The sequence below is a fragment of the Lytechinus pictus genome, chromosome 8 (genome assembly GCF_037042905.1).
Source record: "Lytechinus pictus isolate F3 Inbred chromosome 8, Lp3.0, whole genome shotgun sequence".
Taxonomy (NCBI): Eukaryota; Metazoa; Echinodermata; class Echinoidea; order Temnopleuroida; family Toxopneustidae; genus Lytechinus; species Lytechinus pictus.
In genome coordinates, this window is record NC_087252.1 from 27,456,994 (window position 1) to 27,480,345 (window position 23,352).

The 23,352-nt window shown below is 35.2% G+C and overlaps 1 protein-coding gene across 3 annotated transcripts in view; it reads right to left on the reverse strand.

Annotated features, from left to right (window-relative positions):
• LOC129266942 (double-strand break repair protein MRE11-like) overlaps nucleotides 1-23,352 on the reverse strand; it is a 56,797-nt gene that overhangs the window by 7,754 nt on the left and 25,691 nt on the right. For all 3 annotated transcript variants that reach the window (XM_064103870.1, XM_064103868.1, XM_064103869.1), the window contains exons 9-14: nucleotides 16,871-17,036; nucleotides 11,714-11,794; nucleotides 2,116-2,242; nucleotides 1,893-1,996; nucleotides 1,181-1,348; nucleotides 560-625 (exon numbers count right to left, since the gene is read on the reverse strand). In XM_064103870.1, coding sequence (XP_063959940.1) covers nucleotides 560-625; nucleotides 1,181-1,348; nucleotides 1,893-1,996; nucleotides 2,116-2,242; nucleotides 11,714-11,794; nucleotides 16,871-17,036 — 712 coding nt within the window. The remainder of the gene's footprint in view (nucleotides 1-559; nucleotides 626-1,180; nucleotides 1,349-1,892; nucleotides 1,997-2,115; nucleotides 2,243-11,713; nucleotides 11,795-16,870; nucleotides 17,037-23,352) is intronic.

Sequence of the window (23,352 nt, forward strand, 5' to 3'; positions counted from 1 at the left end):
GGGGGGGCCAAAAAATCCTGTGGCCAAATACATGTACATCAATGCCTCATTACAGACCTTTTGCAGGGAAGTGTAAATTGAACAAGATTAGACTGAGAGGAATGCCTAGAATCAAATTTCCTCATACAAAAATGGTAAAATATGACTAAGAGCCCATCAAATAGGTATTTTGCATCTGCCATTCCCCCTCCCACTCTAAACTCCATCCTGCATCATTGCAAATCTATGCACGCCACGGGCCGCTGAATGCTTTTGAAAGTGGGGCGGGGGGCTGACCATGCAAAAAATCACAATAAGATGGTAATTTTTACATTTTTTAACACTGTTTTGGAAAAAAGGTGGAGGGAGGCTGAAGCCCACCCAGCCATCCCTACCCCCCCCCCCTCCGCCAGCCCCTGCACATCTCAAGATGTAACTTACCAAAGAATGCATGTTTTTAAATCTATTTAACATTGTAGCCAAAAGCTAGAAGTCATGTATATTGTGTGCTTCTTAAAGAGTTCAATTCATCGTTCACTTCCAATAGCTTTCAAATAGAAAATAAACAACTCTCACTTACTGCTTTGACTTCACTGGTGACGTCTGCTTCACTCATTTGTCTTCTCTCCTCTTTAAATCGATGCAGCTATGAAAAAAAGTACAATCACAAGCAAAATTGATAATCAGCTCTGAAGAATGGCAAATACTGGCAAAGGGTCTCAGTATCTTGATGAAATCTTGAATACATAATCTTTGAAGAACAAAAAAAAAGGAAAATTGTACAGCCACAATCAAATCATCAATCATCATTTATGACTTACAAATATTCCTAATGAGTCTACGTAATTTTGTCAATACTTGAATAATCTTTAGCTTTATTTTTTAGGGCCTTATCAGAGCATGCAGAGCCATGCAGCCAATATTCCTCGGTGCTCCGAAGTCACTTTAAAACAATTACAAACAGAAAGAAGAATTTGTTAGAACGCATAAGGAGTGCTTGTTGTTCACATGTGGTTATCTCCAATAAAATGGGTTAAAAGCAACGACAGGTTAAATTTTTTTAGATGATCAGAAATGGGCACACATGGGGATAGATTTACTATGCGATTCATAAAGGTATGATCAATATCTACAAATGTAACCCTTAATTCAATTAAATCTACATCAAACATTCCCCCCCCCCCCGATCATGAATTCCTACCTCGACGTCGATGTGATCTTCCGTTGTTCTCCTGGTCTTGAGTTGACCCTGAGTTTGCGTGAGCTGGTGCTTAACGAGAGCTTGGATAGCTTCCTTCTCTTCCTTATCAACGTATTCCCGGACAGCTTGGCCCAAACCCTTCTCTGACAAGAGTTCCAGCTGCTTTGACTACATATAAACAAAGATCAAAGATATATAAATATGTATTCCACAAGGGCTTGGCCCACACCCTTTCTGACAACAGTTCAGGCTGCTTTTACTACAAGCAAATGAAAGATGATTAATAACATTAATACAAACGGAGTTGATAGTATTCTGCATAAGGAATATAGTTAACATCATTTATTTGGCATGAAACCTTACTTAAACTTTACGCTAGAAAGGTTCTCAAAGTATATATCTTTATACAATTCATCATTTTACATTACACAAAACCAGCTAAACAAATATATTATTTCTATTTTAATGAAACAATGTTCCTTGACCCGAACTCCCTGTCTAATAGATCACATTTCTCTTTTAGGAACTGTTCTGAATAGTATTAAATTAATGATATAAACCTTCCAAGCATTCATCTATAGTTGGACTACTACAAGTAAAAATGCCTTTCCAGAGGATCACTGATGCTATACCAGGTATTTAAATCATGATATTTGCATTGCCAATAAGTGAAAAATATCATTAGGACTACTTATTCTAAGGTTAATTTTACCTCTTCTGTTTCTGAGAAATACTTCCGGACAAGGTCTTCAACTCTTTCAGTTTCCAGAGCTTCTGGCTTGAGGAACTCGCCCAAGTCTTCTCCAGGTTTGGTATCTACAATAAAGGTGAAAGTAAAATTTAGTCCTTGAAACGCAGTGCACATGACACCTCCTCTGCACATCCATCTGACCATCCTCATCTCAGGATCTACAAAACAAAAAAATCCAGCTCACCTTCTTTCTTGAGTTGTACCCTTCTCTTTGTAAAGCGGATAAGATCCTTGGTGTTTGCCACCCGACCAACAAACTTCTGACCAAAGCGATTAACATTGAATGTATCGAATCCCCCGCTGTAGTCCACCTACGGAGAAAACAGTCATTTAGACTAAAGATTATGCACAAAGAAATTTCAACCTGATAACTCTCAAATATTGCATTGTTAGTGAGGTTATCAAGGTACTTAGAACTTGCCAATTCAATTATCAACAAAAATCTATAAAACCTTGGGAAATCTAGAATAAAGCAGCTTTCAAAGATTATATCATGAAGCTTAAAGCTAAATGACAGTAGTTGCAGTAAAATACTGATTTTGTGAGAAAGTCTGTAAAACCAAGGTTAAGTATTACTATATCATCGTGGATCTAGATCTGGTACAGTTACATTGATTGATTGATTGATTGCATTTATTCTTTTTCATTCCAAAAGTTAACAAAAGTTACAATGTATAGCAAAACACAAAAATATAATATACAGAAATGAAAAAAGGGAACCCACTGGAAAGCAAAGCTTGTTAGTATGGGTTCCCTGCAATAAATAGTTAATTAAAGTATATCTTTGATCAATGAAATTCAAATTGTAAATTAAAAAGGTTTGTACAATGAAAAAGAATACTAGTGGGGTCAAGCTTTTTATGCCTACTATGTTACAATTAACATAAAATATTATATCATATATACCCCTGCTGTATGAAAAAAAACATGAGTTCAGGAGTGTGTGAACAGACAATCACTTGGACAAGACAGGACAAATACTAAAAGCAAAAAAAAGACACAAACAAAAAAGGCACACAAACAAAAACAAAACAGGACAGAACAGGACAAGACAGAAAAAAAAGGAAAAGAAACAAAACAAAACACACTACAAAACATAGACAAACAGGAAAATAAGAAAAGCAATAGAACTAGACATTAAGGTGATAGGAAGAGAGAGAGAGAAAAAAAGAAATGTGAGAGGGAGGGGGAAAGAGAAGAAGGAAGAAAATAAGAAGGGAAGAAGAACAAGAGGTGGTAGCTGCTTATACAGAAATGTTTGAGTTCTGGGGTTTATACCCAAGGATAAGAATTTTCTTTAACCCTCGACTGAAACTTAAATGTGTTGGTTTGTTACGTAATGATTCTATAAGGGAGTTCCAAAGTTTGATACCTGTAAAAATAAATGTTTTATTTAAAAGGATGGTTCTAGCTCTTGGTGGATGAAAGAGCCCGGCGGACCTAGTAGGATAATGATGAATATCAACATTTTTTGTAAACAGGGAATACAAAATATTTGGAAATTCATTTTTATCTAAACTATACATCAGTTTTCCGAGATTGTATCGATACAAGTCACCAATCTTCAAAATATCATATTTATAGAAAAGTTTGTCAGTGTGTGAACGAAAATCTGCATGACAAATAATACAAATAGCCTTTTTCTGTAAAAGTAAAATTCTGTTCAGGAGGCAGTCAGCACAATTCCCCCATGCTGTTATACCGTAGTTTAAATGAGGCAGGATCAAAGTTGAATACAAATTAAATAGTATATGAGTGGGAAAGAAAAATTTTACTTTGTTTATGATACCAATATTTCTCGAAATAATTTTACAAATGGTCATTTTCAAACGTGTGTGACACGACAATTGGAGAAAGTTAAGGGCTCATATCTTTAAACTTAAAGGTTATGAATCAATCATGACTACCCTATTATGTACAATGCAGGACTGGCATGGGCCACTACCAGTTTGATTTGAATGCTACAATTTGTTTAGTAGATATGATTGAAAAATGATGCGTGAGTGACACGACAAATTTTGGACATGGGTTTCTGACCATTATCACTTATGATTGGATTCGTGCCCAAGTAGCGGTCCAGGAGTACTGTGAGTACCCATACATGTACGTAAATAGTGTACCTATCTAGCACATATAGTCAGAATCAATCAAACCTTCTCTATGGAAAATGGTGCCCTCCTATATACCGTGAGTGACACGACATCCAAAACGTGAGTGACACGACAAGTGCAAAAATACAACATATATCTCAACAACGAAAGTATTTTTGGCATGATTTACAAGAGTTAAATCCCATCAACCAAAAAACAAGCTTAATTACATAACACCTGCCTTTTCAAAGTTGATAATGTGTCATCCTAATGATTTATTCTTGGTTTATTATGGTCATATTTGCCCATCAACTCACATTCCCTATACCATACCGCATTATTGTCACACTCGGGCTTCTACCACTCTCCTCTTTGGAGGAGGAGGCACTTGAAGGAGGTGTTATGTGGTCTTGGCATTGACATCAACTCAAACATTCTTTTTGTGGCCTGATTTCATTCAAAACTTTAACTCTTTATCTGTATTTGACAGTTTACAATTCAGCATCCACAAATTATGGAATATTTTTTCCTTGTAAGAAAGGTATTCTCAATAGTCACTCGCACCATCTGGCATGGTTTGGTAGCCAATGATGTCATGTATGACTCCTTTTTCTTGAAATATTGGATTACAATATTATCCTCCTTAAATATTTTAGGCCTTGTCCAAATAGGACTTGGCAGCTTCAATGTCTTTTTTTGTACACTGTACCAAACCACAGTTACTTGGCTGCACACTTCAGATAGATAAATCCGTGAGAAACTTTAATAGGGATCAAGTTCAACTCATCAAGCATTGGTTTTCTCCTGAACATTGCTTGTATGTGGACCCCACCAAAGGTACTGTACCAAAATTCAGAGTTATGATTTTTTAGCAGGAATCTTGCAAGCTGTTTTTCATTGCTAATTATCATATCTGATAATAAACCAAACCACAAGTAATACATGGAAAGCCACGAGGTGAAAGACACATAGTTAGTACCTGATTCTTGCAAAAAGCCACAGCACAGTCTGTTTAGTATTACCTACATGTACAACTTCATATCATTAGCCTTTCCTTTGATGAGCCCTTGGATGTTACACTGAAATTCAATTCAGCATCCCCAACCATCAAATACTCCCCCTATACCTCTATAGCTTTTTCCCACGAGGTCCAGCTCAGTTCTAACCAGGGTACCCCCCAAGAAAAATTGATCTACATGAAAACAAGGCAACTCACCAAAGTTGCTTAAATGCAAATTTTCAGTCTTGGTTGGGACTTGTTGGTACCTACCTAATTTACTCTATCAATTTTTGTGTGTAATGCAAATCTGCTCTGAACCCACATTGGCCCGCTCACGGTAGTTTGCTGTGTAGACCCTAGTTCATCACTAGGGGTATGAATGGTGGCCGAACAAAGAATGATTTTGAACCAGGCATGTAGCTACTTCAAGCAATATCCAGAATGCTCTTTAAATCTCAGTGTATTCTCACCTGAGATGTTCTTGCAAAATAATTGTTTATTTCATGTCCTCGAACACATGCTTTGTGGCAAAAAAGGTTAATTTTAATTAATCAGAAGGAAAGAGGTTTTTCTGATTTTGAAAGAATGTTTGGTGTTCACAGAGATTTCTTCATACTCTTTTCTACCATAAGAATATTCTATCTATTTCTGCAAATTTCAAAATAAGATCCCTGACCTTGTTACATGTAGCTTTAAACCTTTCTTAATTAGTAAGACAAAGAAATAACATTCCTAAAAAGATAGGTGAACGTTCTGCTCATTTCTGTAAATGGAGACAGAGAATGTTCAAGTCATACCTGACTAACTTGAACCATCGCCAAATCTTTATGCACTATAAATATGTTCATTACTATGTATAGTGGTTTTCTCTTGATATATTCATAATTTTGTGTTGATTGATTATGTTATATTCTTTTATCTCAGTACATCATTAAAATATGAATTAGGATCCGAGTCTTCACACGAATGGAAAGTTGTCAGGATTTTTGAAACTGAGGAAACCATGGAGAGGAAAGAAAATAGATGAACTCAACGTCAAATTCAATATTTCCATTGATAGGGGTGAAGTTGGGAAAATGGAAAAAAATATTAGCCTTTCATAGGCCTAAATTATGTCAGGAACAACATTTTGACTCCATCCCTGAATTTATCTTGTAAAATGCTTTAAAAATTATTAAATGTCCTTTTTTTATACACAATATGAGACCGTGAGTGACACGACATTTCGTGAGTGACACGACATTGTGAGTGACACGACACAACTTTAACAGTTAATTATAGCTTAACCTTAACACATTGGACCAAGTTACTTTATATACAATAAGGTATGGGAAAACTGTATTTGCTCCTGTACTGGGATAAATTAATTTTCAGAATACACAGGTCTAGAAAACTTTTTGTCTTTTAAACGTGAGTGACACGACATCCAGTTTTGAAAACTTTAAAGATCTACTTTTTTCAAAAAAACACTTCAGATAATTTTTTTTTCTTACTTAGGAGTTAGATACAATACAGAACTTGTATCTTACCAACAAATAGGCTTCTAATACAAATTTTATCTTGTGATAGGCAATATGTGAATTTTAATGCAAAAATCAGCATTTTGTAACATTAAATTTCCCTTGCACTAAATTCACTGTATTTCCAGACAAAATTAATAATTTTATGTAACTGAAATGAAAAAACATACTTTGAGATGTCTAGTTTAAAAAACCATTGAAGCCTACTGATTTTGAGCAAGTTTTAATTTTCACCCCCATGTCCACTTATGTTTGAAAATGACCAAATGTGATCAACGTGTTCTTTCCAGGAAAGATTATTATCAATGGTTACCCCAAGAAATTTAGTACTGCCAACTCTTTGTAAATTAGTATTTTCGAAAATTATATTACCTGGAAGTTCATCTATGATATTACTAAAGAGCATATAATTTGTTTTTTGGAGATTAAGGGATAGTTTATTAGCTTTGATCCATTCAGAAACATGTACTAGTTTGTGATTAATGGTGGCAAGCAAATGGCGTGGATCCTTATGGGAGAAAAAAATATTAGAATCGTCAGCAAACAAAATAAAGGATAAATTATTGGATGACTTACAAAAATCATTTATGTATATTAGAAAAAGTAGGGGACCCAAAATAGAGCCTTGCGGAACCCCACAAGTAACAAGTTTTGTTTCGGAGTTAAAGTTTTCGAAAGAGACAAATTGTTTTCTATTGTCTAGGTAGTTCCTGAACCACTCCAAGGCTATTCCCCTGACTCCATAGTAATGATTAATGGTATCAAAAGCCTTGGAGAAGTCCAGGAACACCCCAACAGTATGCTGAAACTTGTCGATTCCGCTGGCAATCTTATCAACAATTGTTAATAATGCATGTGTAGTATTATGATTTTCACGAAAACCAATTGCAAGGGATAAAATAAATCATGCAAATTAAAGAATTTCGTCGTACGAACAAATATCAATTTTTCAAGTACTTTAGACAAACAGGTCAGCAGTGATATGGGTCGATAATTACCTAACGCAGTACTGTCACCTTTTTTAAATACAGGTATAACTCGAGCTAGTTTCAGCGATGAAGGAACAATCCCAGTAGACATACATAAATTATAGATATATGCCAAGGGTTTAACAATGGTATTAAAATTCTTTTTTAACAAAATGTTACTGATGCCATCATGTCCCGAGCTTTGCTTATTTTTTAAGCCATGAATTATATCCGCAATTTCTGCCTCATCTGTAGAAGAAAAATATATTGAATTTGGGTTGGGGTCATGAGGAAAATCAGTAAAGTGTTTTGTAGAGTCTGGAATGAGTCTGGCAAGATTTGGGCCTATACTGGAAAAATAATCCTTAAAAGTGTTGGCCAAAGCAAGTGGATTTTCTATAATTTCGCCATCAACATTTATTTTTGAAACAATAGATTTTTTTAAATTACCATGCAAAACATTCTTAATTATTTTCCAGGTATTTTGTGTATCATTTTTGAATAATTGAAACTGATTACAAAAATACTTTTTTTTACTTTTCCTTAGTATACCAGTAAGAATGTTCTTGTAATCTTTGTACTTTTTCTTGTTCTTATCACATAGTTTAACAATTGATTTCAAATAAAGATTATTCTTCCTGTTAATGGATCGTAAAATACCCTTGGAGACCCATGGGGACCTTGGAATCTTTTTGTAGTTAGATTTTTTTTGCGGATTAAAGGAAAACAGTGATCCATCTTAGAAGATGTTATGCTCATGAATGATTCAAAGGCATCATTTGCATTTTCTATAGTGTAGATTCCAGACCAGTCTGTGTTTTCTAGCTCTTGCATAAAATGTTCTATATTGTTTTCAGAAAAATCACGTTGTATGTGAAAAGAAGCCGAGTTTGCCGAGAAACCATTATTGAGTTGGAAATGGAGGAATATTGGAAAATGGTCAGATAGATCGGAAAGAATTATGCCAGATGACAGCGCAAGTCGTACATTTGTAAAGACATCATCAATAAGACTGGCCGAGTTGGTAGAAATTCTGGTAGGTTTAGTAATTGCTGGTAAAAAACACGCAGTAAGAAATGAATCCATGAATTTTTGTATGAATGCATCTGAATCATATTTTAAGAGGTCTGCATTAAAATCCCCTAGTAAAAAGCAGTTTTTATGAAGAATGATGGGGTGATTTAGTAATTCATTGAAATTGTTCAAAAAGTCATCACGAAGATAGTTTGGAGGTCTGTAAATAACCCCAATTACAATGTTTTTATCATTTGCAATAACTACTTCAATAAATAAACTTTCTATAGAGTTATTCATGCGGTTCAATTCTGGCCTCAGCCTATACTCGTACCGTTCAGAAATATACAAACATATACCGCCACCTGTTTTTTCTGTCCTAGTATTTGTAATAAAATCATAACCAGGAAGTGAAAAAAATGTTAAATCAGTTTCAGAAGTAAACCAGGTTTCTGACAAACCTATAACTGAACAGTTGAGTTTCGAATTAAGTAAAAGGGAATGCAAAGCATCAAAATTGTTATTGGCACTGCGAATATTGCAATGTAACATTAAAAAATCATCTTTCCTGTTGTTTAAATGTTTACTTGCAACTTGACTTTCTGAAAAATAATAGGAAGGTACATGCTGATAGGTACTATCATTTGGATCATCGGAGACAGAATCAAGATTATTGTTTTGGGAGTTCATGGACTGGGCAACGAAATTGTGAAAAGCTTTATTTGAATTTTCATTGAAATTGGTATCTAGATCAGACTGAAAAGCGTCGTATAATTCATCATTATCCAAGTAGTGAAATGGAGCATTGGTGTTAGCAGCCATAATTAAGGAAAGAAAAGTGGAATAGAATTTGAAGAACAGTTACACAAAAAACAAGACAAAACAGGACACACAGTTACACATGAACAATCACACAAAAAGGCAAAAAACGAGAAAAAACGGCAAATGTGCTTGATTGGCGGCAATAAACAATACATTAGGCATTGGCCAGCTACCCCCAATTAACAAATAAATAGAAACCAAAAACAGATCCGAACAGGATCCTAAACAAACCGATGACATATCATGACCTTTTGGAATGATGGTCACCTTGGTTCAGAAACCAAAAAGAAATATACATCCCGGTTGAGAAAGTCCTCAAGAATCAAGATGTTTAACATTTATTCAAATAATGAAAGATGAACTTAATAGAATTTGAGCATACATGCTTAGCATAAAGTCTGCAAAGACCTTCTACAGATTATAACTAAGTGCGTCATTCTAACCCTACAATTTAGGTAACAATCAAATGTAAAAAAAAAAACCCGCAATGCTCGTGATTGCGAAGAATTCAAATCATAATCACATAGTGATTTCGTTGCCATGCGTGCAGAGCAATCAATAGCGAAATAACGGGTGCCGTACATATAAACTTGTCATTGCTATGAACGTCCGATGCAACATAAATACGGCAAGGAACCGAACCACACAAGAGCATGAGCAAACCAGCACCCCTTGTATTATGAGCAAGAAAAAAATGATTTAAAGGGATAGAAAATGCTTGGATGTTCCAGGTATGATTGACGCACTGAGTGGGCCTACACATAAAAAAAAAAATTATACAACGCTGTTCACCATATGAACCACACAGCAATCGCTCAACAAGTGTTTAAATCTTAAGCAACAAAGTTAATTTTCAATATCTGATCTTTATGAAATTAAACATGATTGTTCAAACGGTTAAACAAACACTGCAAGGTCCATACAGTAAACAGCGCCGTATAAAAAAACTGAACTTTGTGAAATCATAATATCTATAAAGCTAAAAAACGATCACACTGAAGATCGCCAACACAGATAGGCACATGTGGGACAGTGTATTATTATTGCTGGAATAAAGACCCGACGGAAGTGACAGAATCCGCGCTTATTTTGCTTATTTCTCAGCAATTACACAATTTCTTCCAGAATCCTTTGGCACATATTTTTTATTCATACAAACAGACACTTTGGTGATCATTATATTAAATTCTGTAAAAAGTCATTTTGAGATCGTTCCCACAACTGGTTTCACCCAATGCCCATTAGAACTGGGAGGACGATGTAAAAAGACTAAAAAGATTTTAATTCGAATTTAAAACCAGTGAGTAAAGAACATATACGATGTAACAGCCAAGGGCATTTCTGGATGGGGAATCTCTCCCTCATATTTCAACAAATCTAGGGAGGATTGTGGCCCAGCAGATTAGCCCACCGCGGTCTAGCGTCCTTTGGCAAGGCGTTAATCCACACTTTGCCACTCTCGACCCAGGTGCAAAATGGGTACCCGGTAGGACGAGAAAGATATTGTATGTTTGATTTTGCCAGCGCCATAATGAGGCTGCGATGAATGCAAGGAATGCTCCCCAGGGAGTGAAATTTGTGCACTTTTTCGTGCGGGATTGAAATGAATCCAATGACCGGGGTGATAATATGCTGTAACGCGCTTTGAGCCATTCTGGGAAAAGCGCTTTATAAAAATTAGCTATTATTATTATTATTAGTCTCCATACTTTGCAACAGAGGGCGGTGGGTTTCAATTCCAGCCATGGCTAATATCCTTCAGCAATAAATTGATCCACAGTTTGCTGCACTCAACGCAGGTGAGGTGAATGTACCATTTCTAGATAGATGGCACGATTTAAATACCTATTATTACAATATTAAATAATATCAAATAATATCAAAAGAAAGAGCATTAATAGATTAGATTATTTTATTTCAACATACACCTTAACAACGGTGGCACTCACACATTCACAGAGTATATGGTGCGTTCATAGCAATAAAAACCATACAACATGCACTACAACATAAAAGGGCAGTAAAAGAAAAAAAAATCTTTTTTAAAAGAAAATTTAGGAATATTGGACAGCTACTTTGATAAAATAATCTACTGTGCAAAACAAAATAAATTGTACATTTCAAGTAATATTATTACGAAGATCATTATCAGGTGGAAATTTCTAAGCAGTTTTACCGATATAATGTAAGTGTTATCAACTACAAAGAGCAATTGGCATAGACTACCCTAGCATACATTAAAGGAAATAAGAGATCTACAAACTTGCTTTAAGAGGTAAAAGTTTCTAAATATAAATCTCAATGATTAAATCTCTCTTTGAATAAACAATAGCTTCCGTCATGGAAACTAGAAAAAGTTTCAGCTTACCCTAAGTCGAATGAGAGGGAGGTCTGGCTGCTTTCTATTCCCTGTGTGCTCGTCGGCTGCTTTTTGTATCAAGGATTCAACCTGCATAGAAAACAGCAATAGACCTGTAATGAGAACTTGATTTTATTGTGACATGGCATTAGCTCCTGTCTTAAAGGACAAGTCCACCCCATCAAAAAGTTGATTTGAACAAATAGAGAAAAATCCAAGAAGCATAACACTGAAAATGTCATCAAAATCGGATGTAAAATAGGAAAGTTATGACATTTTAAAGTTTTGCTAAATTTCACAAAACAGTTATATGCACATCCTGGTCGGTATGCAAATGAGGGGACTGATGACGTCACTCACTCACTATTTCTTTTTTATTCTATTATATGATATATAAAATATTTTAATTTTCTCCTCATTGGAAGGTGAAACAAGTTTTCTTCCTCCATGTACATGGGGAATAACAATTGTTCTAACATTTAATGGTTCAGTAAAGCTGGTCATTATTGTCAAATCTGTAAAAATGGAAATATTGTATAATTCAAACAATAAAAAACAAAAGAATTAGTGAGTGAGGGACATCATCGACTCTCTCATTTGCGTGTTGCCGAGTTGTGCATATAACTGTTTTGTGAAAAATAAGCGTAACTTTAAAATGTCATAACTTTCTTACTTTACATCCGATTTTGATGAAATTTTCAATGTTATTCTTGTTTCATTTTTCTCTATTGATTAAAATCAACATTTTTCTGGGGTGGACTTGACCTTTAAAGAGAAATTCCAGTAGTTGCAGTAAACACTGATTTCATGAGAGAGTCTGTAAAACCAGGCTTAATTGTCAGTATATCATCGAGGATCTAGATCTGGTCCAGTTACATAAACCGAACTTTGTGAAATCTTGAAATCTACGCTGAAAAATGTTCAGACTGAACTTCCCCAACACAGATAAGCGCACGTGGGACAGTGTATAATTATTGCTTTGAGCGTCGGGCCCGACGCTCTACCCGAATCCTGTGCTTATTTGCTGATTTCTCAGCAATTACACAATTTCTTCCAGAATCCTTTGGCACATGCGTTTTATTTATACAAACAGACACTTTGGTGGTCATTTCATTGGATTCTGTACGAACTCATTTTGATATCGTTACCAAAACTAGCATTTACCTTTAACCCTTATTAATCTGGGGGGGGGGGGTCAATTTGACCCCCCCCCCCCCTCGACAAATTTTGTCACTCCGCCGTCACGCCAAATGTTTTTACCGCACCGCTCGCTGACTTTTTACTTTCAAGTCTTGCCCATCTTTTGAGACCAAATTTGCGACGCCCGGGTACGTGGTTCCGAAATTACGCAACATTTTGTAAGTGCATGTCAGACCCGAAATTGCTCAAAAACCTGATTCCGTGTACAAAGTCAATGCAAATTGTGTTTTTCAAGCAAAAATCATAAATGTATGATTATTTTCACTTTTGTTGGTTTTAATGGATTTATTTTATGCTATTTATGATCGCAAAAGGGTCCCTAACAAAGTTCATTGGAAAAAACAATAAAAAACAAAGGTTTGAAAAAACAAAGAAATACATATAAGAATTAAAAACAATAAAATACATAAGAAATTAAACATATTTTTACAATTTTTTTGTAGATATTTGTTAGAAATGTAATAATTGATACTCCCACCAAAAATTAGCATTCTTCTAGCTATATAAATTGAGTTAAAGGCAAAAACATACACAAAAAAACAAATTTAGGGCAAATTTCATACGCTTATTTGCATAATTGATTAATAAAAAAATATAAACAATTAATATTTTGAATATTTTTCTATATAGTCTTGTAGTTTACATCCGGCTCTACACGTGTGCAAATTTTCGCGGCAATCGCGCAATCAGCGGCCGAGATCTGAGGGGGGGGGGGGTCAAATTGACCCCCCCAGTATATACTGGTCCGAAATAGCCCAAGTAAGATAGGGTTAAAGGTCAAGTCCACCTCAGAAAAATGTTGATTTAATTAATATAGAAAAATCAGACAAGCATTATGCTGAAAATTTCATCAAAATCGGATGTAAAATAAGAAATTTATGATATCTTAAAGTTTTGCTTATTTTTCACAGAATAGTTATGCACAATTTAGTCACATGCAAATGAGAGAATCGATGGTGTCCCCCACTCACTAATTATTTTGTTTTTTATTGTTTGAATTATACAACATTTCAATTTTTATAGATTTGACAGTAAGGACCAACTTGACTGAAACACAAGATGTTAAATAATTGTAATTCCACATGTTCAGGGATAAATAAAAATTTGTTTCATAGGACAATGAGGAAATTATTATTTTATATAATAAAATACAAAAGAAATAGTGAGTGAGTGATGTCATCAGTTCCCTCATTTGCATACTGACCCGGATGTGCATATAACTATTTTGTAAAATTAAGCGAACTTTATTAAAACTGTCATAACTTTGTTATTTTACATCCGATTTTGATGAAATTTTCAGTGTTATGATTGTTGGATTTTTTTCTTCTTTTTATTCAAACCAACTTGTTGTTGGGGTGGACTTGTCCTTTAATATCTCAGAGGGCACAGGTTTAGAGTTAGGATTGTAATAGAGTTTTTGGTTCTGAATAATGCAAAGATAAGAATTACAGTAGGATTTATTTCGTTTTGGAGGTTAGGTTTTATGTTTGACTTAACATGCAGATTTTCAATCGGAGCAAATGTCATGGAACCGGTTGTATTACCCCACAGACAAACTTAGTTTGATTGGTTGTCGAACATGTAAAATCATCATAATCATAATCTATTTTTATTTTGTAGGGATCCTCTTTATCATCACATCCATACAAATGTATTGTACAACGCCTACTTAGCTTGTTGTATGCGAGCAAATGGGAGGCTGAATGTCAAACATTCGTACCGTTGCACACACGACGTACCATCCAAAATGTACCGTTGCACGGACTTAGGTGACATTACAATGCGATTCAATTCATTGCACTCAGAAAAAAATGAAGATGAAATAAGCGTATAGCCTGCTGGCTAAATGCGCAATGCTGCCCTAGGTCATGTGCGCTTGTGGGATTTGGCTTTTCGCTTTCAACATTTTTGCTCCCTTTTCACAGATTACTTCAGGGAAAAACTCTTGTTTTTTCATATTTTCGCTAGATTCCGTGGCATTGTACAACACAAATAGCGAATATTCTTATTCCTGCAATGGTGTGAGATTTCGCATCAGGGTTGTTGATTTTTTTTTTTTTTTTTTTTAAATAAAAAAAATCTGATTTTTTTAATTTAAATCGGATTTTTATGATTTAAATCAGATTTTTTATATTTTTTTCCAACGAAAAATAATGGTCACACTTAACAAGTTTTAAACTATATTTAAACTGTTTTACACCAATAATAGTGGTCAAGTAGTCTTTTGAACATTGTGTATTGTACTATTTGACACAATAATCCACTTATATACAAGTAATTTTTTTTTATTTATTTGCATTATAGAGAGGGACATTTTATGGAAGCCCAAGTAATGTTATTTATTATGTATACATTTAAACTCTTGAAATTTTTATATCAGTCAGTCCAAAACATCCGAAGTGTTACTCCAATGCATGAAGTACTCAAAGAACTTGAGAATTTCCAACAAAATTGACATTATTAAAGGCCTGTTCCTATACTGCCCTTGGGAATTCTAGCTGGGAATATTTCCTAGAATTATCACATGGGGGATTTTAGCTAGGAATATTTCCTAGAACTATCACATGGGGGACTTCCCAACTGACAGCTGGTAATAGCTAATAAACAAAGGGTTTTGCAACTTAAGTAATTGAAAGAATGGGTATTAATAGTAACAAGAAGGAGGTACATACAAGTAGTTCAGCTGTTTTGTAAAAGTATCCAAGTTGTGGACTTCATTGAGCACCTTTGTAGATTTTATATATTATTTTATTGAAGATTTAACAGTTTGGTGTACATACAGAGAGTTATTTATCATTACTTCGTTAGAAACTTGTTGTTTTCATCAGTTTTGCTTGTTTTACAATTTGAAAATAAAACAGTGGTGTTAAATCAGACTCCATGAGGGTGTATCATTCTTTTAAAGTATCTCTAAAGCATGTGGAACAGAAATGAAAATGATTACATTGAAAGTATCTGTTAAGAAGAAGAGAAAATAGAGAAAACTAATTTTTTTCATAAAAGTTGATTTAAATCAGTGATTTTTTTGAAAAAAATCAAGTGATTTAAATCGCGATTTAAATCATGATTTAAATCGACATGATTTAAATCAAACAACCCTGTTTTGCATTCAGTGAAAGAAAGAAACGCATCTTTTTACCTCGTGCGAAATCTCGCACCATCGCACTCATGCCTATTCGCTATTTGTAGACTGTTTAATATATTTCCTAAATTAAACTACAAACTAAAATGTGAATGTATGATATTGTCTAAACTCTGGTCTGCATTTCCAATGATCATTTTTATCATGCAATGCCATCTATGATAAGCCTATGGGCTATGGTCGACGTTGGAAAAATTTCAAACTTTTTGGAGGCCGCTAAAAGTACGATATCTGCACAGAGCTTGCCTCTCTTAGAAGATTGTACAATATGACAATGCCGTCCACTGACAAAAGGAACTCTAGGCTCTGATTTTTTTTTCAATTTTTTTCTTCTTCACTTAAGATATTCTGTATGCCATCCATGATGCTAAATTAATTGGAGATGCATAGCCCAAAATTTCTGATAGACTTTTCAAAAGCAGGTATTTGTAAATATTTTCCCATAAAACAATGAAACATTTCCCTTTTTACCAAAAAAACTCATTCCACTGAGTTGCTTCCTTTTGTCAGTGGAAGGCATACAATGGCCCATATTATCAAATGAGGTTTCAATTGCACTATGGTTCAAAACCATTGTTTATGCAGATTTGTGAACAAAATTACGCTTATTTCTGTTTCATTCTGTACACTAAGAAAAGTCCAAATGTAAATGCACTCTTGTGGCAAAGGGCGCCTAATTGAAGCACGATTATAGGTGAAATCTGCGTAACCATGGTTTTATACCATGGTATAATTGAAACCTTTTTCAAGAATAAAAGTTTTTACAGGCTGCATAGGGGCACTGCAGACAAAAAAAACCAAGGCATTACATCTGCCACCATTACCTTTTCAGTGCAGAATGCGATTGTTTTCTCTGAGATCTTGACGTCGTTTGGATCGAGTGTGGTATCCTGGAGGGTGATATCCTCTAGATAGAATGGCCTGACGGTCTCAAGCTTGAGCTTAGTGCATTTCATGGCCTTACCACGAACCTGCAACAGACCTACGTGTCTTTGGGTTGAAAGGTAGAGAACGCAAGAGAAATAGAATGTAATATATCCATGACGCAACAAGGACAATACATCGCATTTCATGACCCACATATCTATCGGTAGAAAAATATAGTGTGTGATAAATAAATAGGAAACAAAATATAATACACTGGAACTACGTAAATACAGATTTGTATGTATTCCTGATATAACACAGTGATATTGTCCAAACAAAGGAGTTGAAAAAGAAAAGCTTGATACATTTCATGGCCTTACTATGAACATGCATCAGGCCTACAATGTACAAGTCTTTGGGTTTAAAGGCAGGGAGAGTTATCAAAAAAGGGAAATATTATACAGATATTGCCTACCTAGAGTTTGAATATAACATTTACTCTCCCCGACAGAGTTATATTTTTCCCAAGGGATTATATTTTGCCCGAAGCGCGCAGCGCTGAGGGAAAATATTCTCCCAAGGGAAAAGTATAGCTTCAGAGGTGAGTTGAAATGTTATTTATTAAAACGATCTACGTCATAATAGAAATTTCTTTTTAAAATACATCAAGCACGTTCTTTATGCAATCGACGCGTGAACACTAGCGCGTACATCAAATAAATTACCTGATTATCACAGTGAGCCACTGCAGTTTTTTCGCCCTTTTTTCGCCGTTTTGTGTGTTATAACCTATGGGAAATTCAAAGTTGCAGTTTTTTCGCCGTTTTGAAAACGGCTAGAAAAGGGCGAAGAAAGGGAGAATTTTTGGAGAAAAAACGGCCAAAAAACGGCTACATTAGGTTTCTTACGTAAATCTTGAATTGTTATGGAGTGCCATGATTGTTTAATATTAGCGGAGCTATTGATTTCCCCATGAAAACGGCGAGAAAACGGCGAATGTTAAGGACGAGGATCCTGTTAGAGGAGTGAAGATACTGAAAGAAAACGGCTAATAAACGGAGAGAAAAGGGCGAGAAAACGGAGACAAAAGGGCGAATGTGTAGTAAGGCTCGCGTTGCATAAAACGGAGAGAAAAGGGCGAGAAAACGGAGACAAAAGGGCGAATGGGTAGAAGGCGTGCAGTGCATAAACGGAGAGAAAATTGTGAATGGGTCCCAAGGAGTGCATTGCATGAAAGGGAGAGAAAGTGGCGGGACAACGGAGAGAAAAGGGCAGATGAGTAGTAAGAGGTGAGAGCATGAAACAGAAAAAAAAGGTTAGAAAAAAAAAGGGCGAATGGGTAGTACGAAGTGCATTGCATAAAATGGCAAAAAGATATGTGAAAATGTGTGATATGCATTGAGAAAAAGTGACTAGAAAACGTAAAATATATATTTGCAATTTTTCTGCCAACTTAAGATTTTCTGAAGAACTCCTTTTGGAAATAAGCTCTAGTTTTCATGGGTAATATTTAATAATAATTCTCATTTCATTCATGTAAACAATTTTTTATTTTACTTTCGGGGGGGGGGGGGTTACGCCTTCTTTCATAAATCTTATTTACATATTGTATAGGCCTACTACATTAATTGTTTTATTTCAACATTTTTTATATTTCATGTGGAATTTGATAAAATGTCAGTCAGATGAAAATAAAATTTTATAGAATTGGATTGAAACTTCTTTGAATACTTTATTCTTTACTCTTATTTTCCCTTCTTCATGGGCGGGAACCCGAGGGGGACGTGTCCCTCACTTTTTGGAAAGGGGGGGGGCATAATATCAAATCCCCCTCGACTATTTGTGGACTTTTATGATGGAGAACAATAAATCATTCAAAGTCGAATGTAGTTAAAGAGCTTAAATTTGCCCTATTTACTAAAAGAATGCAAAATTTCTCGCGCCGAATATTGGCACGCAGGTTGTCAGGGAAGTAATCTACAAAATTGTATCGTAATTTGTTTCATGCAAATCGCTATTAAGTTATTATGCTAATTCATGCGTAATTAGTATGCAAAATCATACTTTTTCCTCTAACTCCCTTTATGAAGCTCAGAATGTTCTATTTTTTTTTTGGTATAAGAACTCTTTGTCTACATGAACAAAATTGCGATATCAGATCAATTTCTTTTGTCTTATTGTTTTTTGCAATTCCGTATGTATTTCTTTTGTTTTTTACTTTTTGTTTTTCATTATTTTTTGATTAAATTTGTTTGGGACTCTTCTGACAGAGATGCCAACCGTTACGTTTTTGCCGTATTTGTTACGTTTTTTCACCCAAAATACGGCGTTACTTTTTTTCTTTGTAAAATACGTTTTCTTAAAATTTCGATCGTGTACAATATGCAGGCCGTCAATGCCCCTATAACTGGCCGTGATGCCTTTACAAAAAGTGATCAATTCACGGCCAAAAAGGCCGTGCCCTTTTTTTCTACCTGGCCGACGTGCCCTTTTTCAAAACTGGTCATGCCCTAGCTTCAGTGTAAGATTAAAGTTTACAAAGTTCTCCCATATTTCACAAGCAAAAATACAGAAGAGAGAGAGAAAAAAAAAAACAAAGCTAAAAAATAACTCAGATCAATTCAAACTGCAAGCCATTTTCCGTGATTTTCTGGGATCTACACACAGACACACACGCAAAGTTAGCATACAGTGTACATGTACCAGCTGCCGCACGTGGCTTGGCCTGCCTACCTGTGTGGTGTGTGGCAGGCTTGCATGATCGGAGGAGATTTGCAAACTCTGAATCAAAGTGAACAATCTCACACGATAAACAGTTTTTCCAACAAAATAATCACAAAATCGGCAGGACATTTTTATAATTACATATACATGTATATGGATCCTCAGATTAATGATTTGGTGATGTAGTCGTAGGAGCAAGTTATCGAGTTTTCATTACTAGATCGATCTAGTTGTTTCAGCTTTTGTTTGAGTGAAAATGAGTCTTCTCGTGTTCGCACTGATAACAAGAAGACAAGACAATGGGAATAGAGATGGTGTGATGCCCCGATGTTCATTTTATTAAAGTTTGACAATGTTTCACCTTCAAATTTTATTTGTTTCTAAAACATTTTAGTTTTCTAACAATTTTTAAATATATTATAAAAAAGACAAATATCAGTAAGATTTTTTTGTTAGATGATTACATTTGTTTTGTTTGCTTGAAGCTTAAATTTTTTTTCCTCTTTAATTCTTTCTTCATTTCTTTCTTTATTGCTTTCTTTCGTTCATTTTCTTTCTTTTCTATCTTTTTTCTTCATCCTTTCCTCTATCCTTCCTGCTTGCTTTTTTTGTTCTATCTTATTTCAAATCTTTCCTAGCTTTCTTTCCTGATCCTTTCTCTCTCTCTGTTCATTTTTTTTTCTTCCCTTCCTTCCTTTTCTTACTTTCCTTTTATCCTTTCTTCTTTCTTTCCTTATTTTTTTTGGTTCCCTTCCTCTCCTCTTCTCTTTTCATTCTTTCTGTCATTCCATATTTCTTCCTTTCTTTCATTCTTTTCTTGCTTTCACTCTCGCATGATAATGTGAAAGGCACTTTTCATGTTCCTGATGCTGCAGTCACATTTCCCCTACCGCGGCGTATGGCGAGTCGAATTAATGTGTAGATGGTACAAAAAAGTCTTAACGGATGTTTTTGACCTGCCGTAAGGGAAATGTGACTGGGCCATTGGTCATGTAAGTAGTATCCAACAAACCACTTCAATATACTTTAATTCTTGGGGAGGCATACATCAGCCTCCATGATGTCATGAGCTGGTTCGATCTCGTTGGTATATTGGTCAAAACTGTGTTTTATAGTGTTAAATACCCCAATGCACTTGAGCTACTTTGTTTTATAGGAAAGATAACTTTTAAAATGTATAACAGAAGCTTTGGAGTGAATGCCCTAGCTGTTGCGACTTCAATGGGGTCAATTAATCGCACGTTTTGTGAACAATGGAAGGTGTGAAGATTGCAGTGAACACCTAACAATAGGAAGAATCTGTTTCAATTTAAGTTACGCAATGATCACTTGTGATCTCTCGTTGTGTTTCTTCAACCCGGATGGAATCCCCCAAACCACATTGTCCAATCACGGACCTACTACAATAGTCAGCGTTTGTGAAAACGGAATGATAATCGAGGATGATAGTGTATTTGTGATGTAATTAAATAATGACTTGGTGATAATGAAGGGGGATAAAGAGGAAGAAGAGGACGAGAATGATGGTGGTGGTAATGATTTTGATGACGGTGATGATGATGACGATAACATCATTATTTTTTTTCTTGATAAACATATTATGTGTGTAAATTTATAAAAAAGGAAGAAATTTTCTTTTTAAGAATTATGATATAAAAAGGACAAAGTCTTTTTTCCAGACCCGGTTCTGGAAAAAAGACTAGACTTACATTATAATTTCTGAAACAACTGGGTCTGGAAAAAAGACTTTGGACTTATATTATACTTTTTGAAACAACCGGGTCTGGAAAAAGACTTCGCACTTTTGTGCTTTATCAACGTATTACTATAGATTTTAGTTTAGAACGGATTCGCCTAAAATCCCTTCAAATTTATTACATTTGTGGGTAAAGTCATTATTACATTTGTGGGCAATCAAAAATTATTACATTTGTGGGTAAAGTGCATTATTACATTTGTGGGTTAAATTATTACATTTGTGGGTAAAGTGTTATTACATTTTTGGGCGTTATTACATTTGTGGGTAAAGTTTTATTACATTTGTGAGCGATTATCACATTTGTGGGTGTAACAGGCCCCCCCCCCCCCCATATGTGCATTTCTACCAATAGCCTACATGTATATTAATATTATGTTGTTGTTATTATTTGATGAATAATTTTCATAGAAACAACTGGCTCAGAAAACTATTAAACACAGCCTTTCGTGAAAAGCTCCCCTGGTTGTCCCGAGAAGGTGTGTTTATTTGACTCCCTTCCCTCATCCCACCCTTTCGAGAAAAGCTATCCTGGTTTTCTCGAAAGGGTGCGGCCATTCCCACTTCGCAAACGCAAACGATCGTAACAAGCCCAAGATAAAGAAAATAATACAGTACAGTATAATTGAATACATTTAGCACATTGCAGCATCTTTCCAAAAGAAAAATGATGAAAAAAAAATCATATTTATGAAGTATCAATTTTCTAAACATAACAAAATACGGTGAAAATGAATTAATTATAGATTTTTGTTAATTCTCTTATGACAGCAGAAAACACGTGTTTGGTATACGAACCACAAGTGACAAAAGATTTCACACGCGAAGAGGGGCGAAATCGGAAGCTGAGAATTTTTTTTTTCAGATATAGGCCGATTGATTTCAGCCATTTTTAAATTCTTATTTTTAGTAGGTATTTGTGATTACTTTATGGTGGAATTTTGATGAATTTTAAGAAAAGGTTTGATATGATTGAAAAAACTGAAGATTGTTCGGTATTATCCACTACCATACATTACGGTAGTATGAATGTTATTCCAAGTTGTCTCAAGTACATGCACTCACCCGCTTGTGTGGTACAACATTATTTGCTGATTTGTACTTGTTTAGTCCTATTTATTACTAGTTTTATTACTTTTTTTGTGCCTTTCGTCATTTATTAGCAGTTTTGAAGGCTTTTATACCGATGGGGGTATTCACCCTTATATTAGCCGTTTTGTAGCCGTTTTCCACAAGGGAGGTATTCGCCCTTTATTAGCCGTTTTGTAGCCGTTTTCCACAATAAGGCATTCGCCATTTATTAGCCGTTTTGTAGCCGTTTCCCACAATGGAGGTATTCGCCCTTTATTAGCTGTTTTGTAGCCGTTTTCTCGAAGGGAGGTATTCACTATTTTATTCTGATGAAAATCATTGTTGCATACAGTTAGCTTTCCATAGTCGGTACACTTTTTTTGTCGCCGTTTTTTAGCCGTTTTCTAGCCCTTTTCTAGCCGTTTCCTGTTGGGAAAAAGGGAGAAAAAAGGGAGAAAAAACGGCGAAAAAACGGCGAATCACCCAAACCAGTCTGGCTCACTGTGTATGCAACTTGTAAGCAGCGAGTGACGTAACCTTAGTGAATATAACGCCGCAATTGACAATACAACGCAGTTATATTCACTGGGGTGACGTCAAAACCCAGAATATAACAAATGTGATCCTCGCAGCTATGGTCATGTGATGGCGTATTGACCTATCACTGATTCGAATCTACATAGCCTATGTAATATTATACAGATATTGCCTACCTAAAACGAATCCACATAGACTATTATATAGTCTATGTGGATTCGCCGTCAGAGATTGCATTCATCATCTTGCTCCAACCCGAAATTCTTGCTACAGCTCTGATCCATCTACGTCATAATATATTTTTCAAGCGCGTTATGCATGCAATCGACGCGTTTACACTAGCGCGTAAAT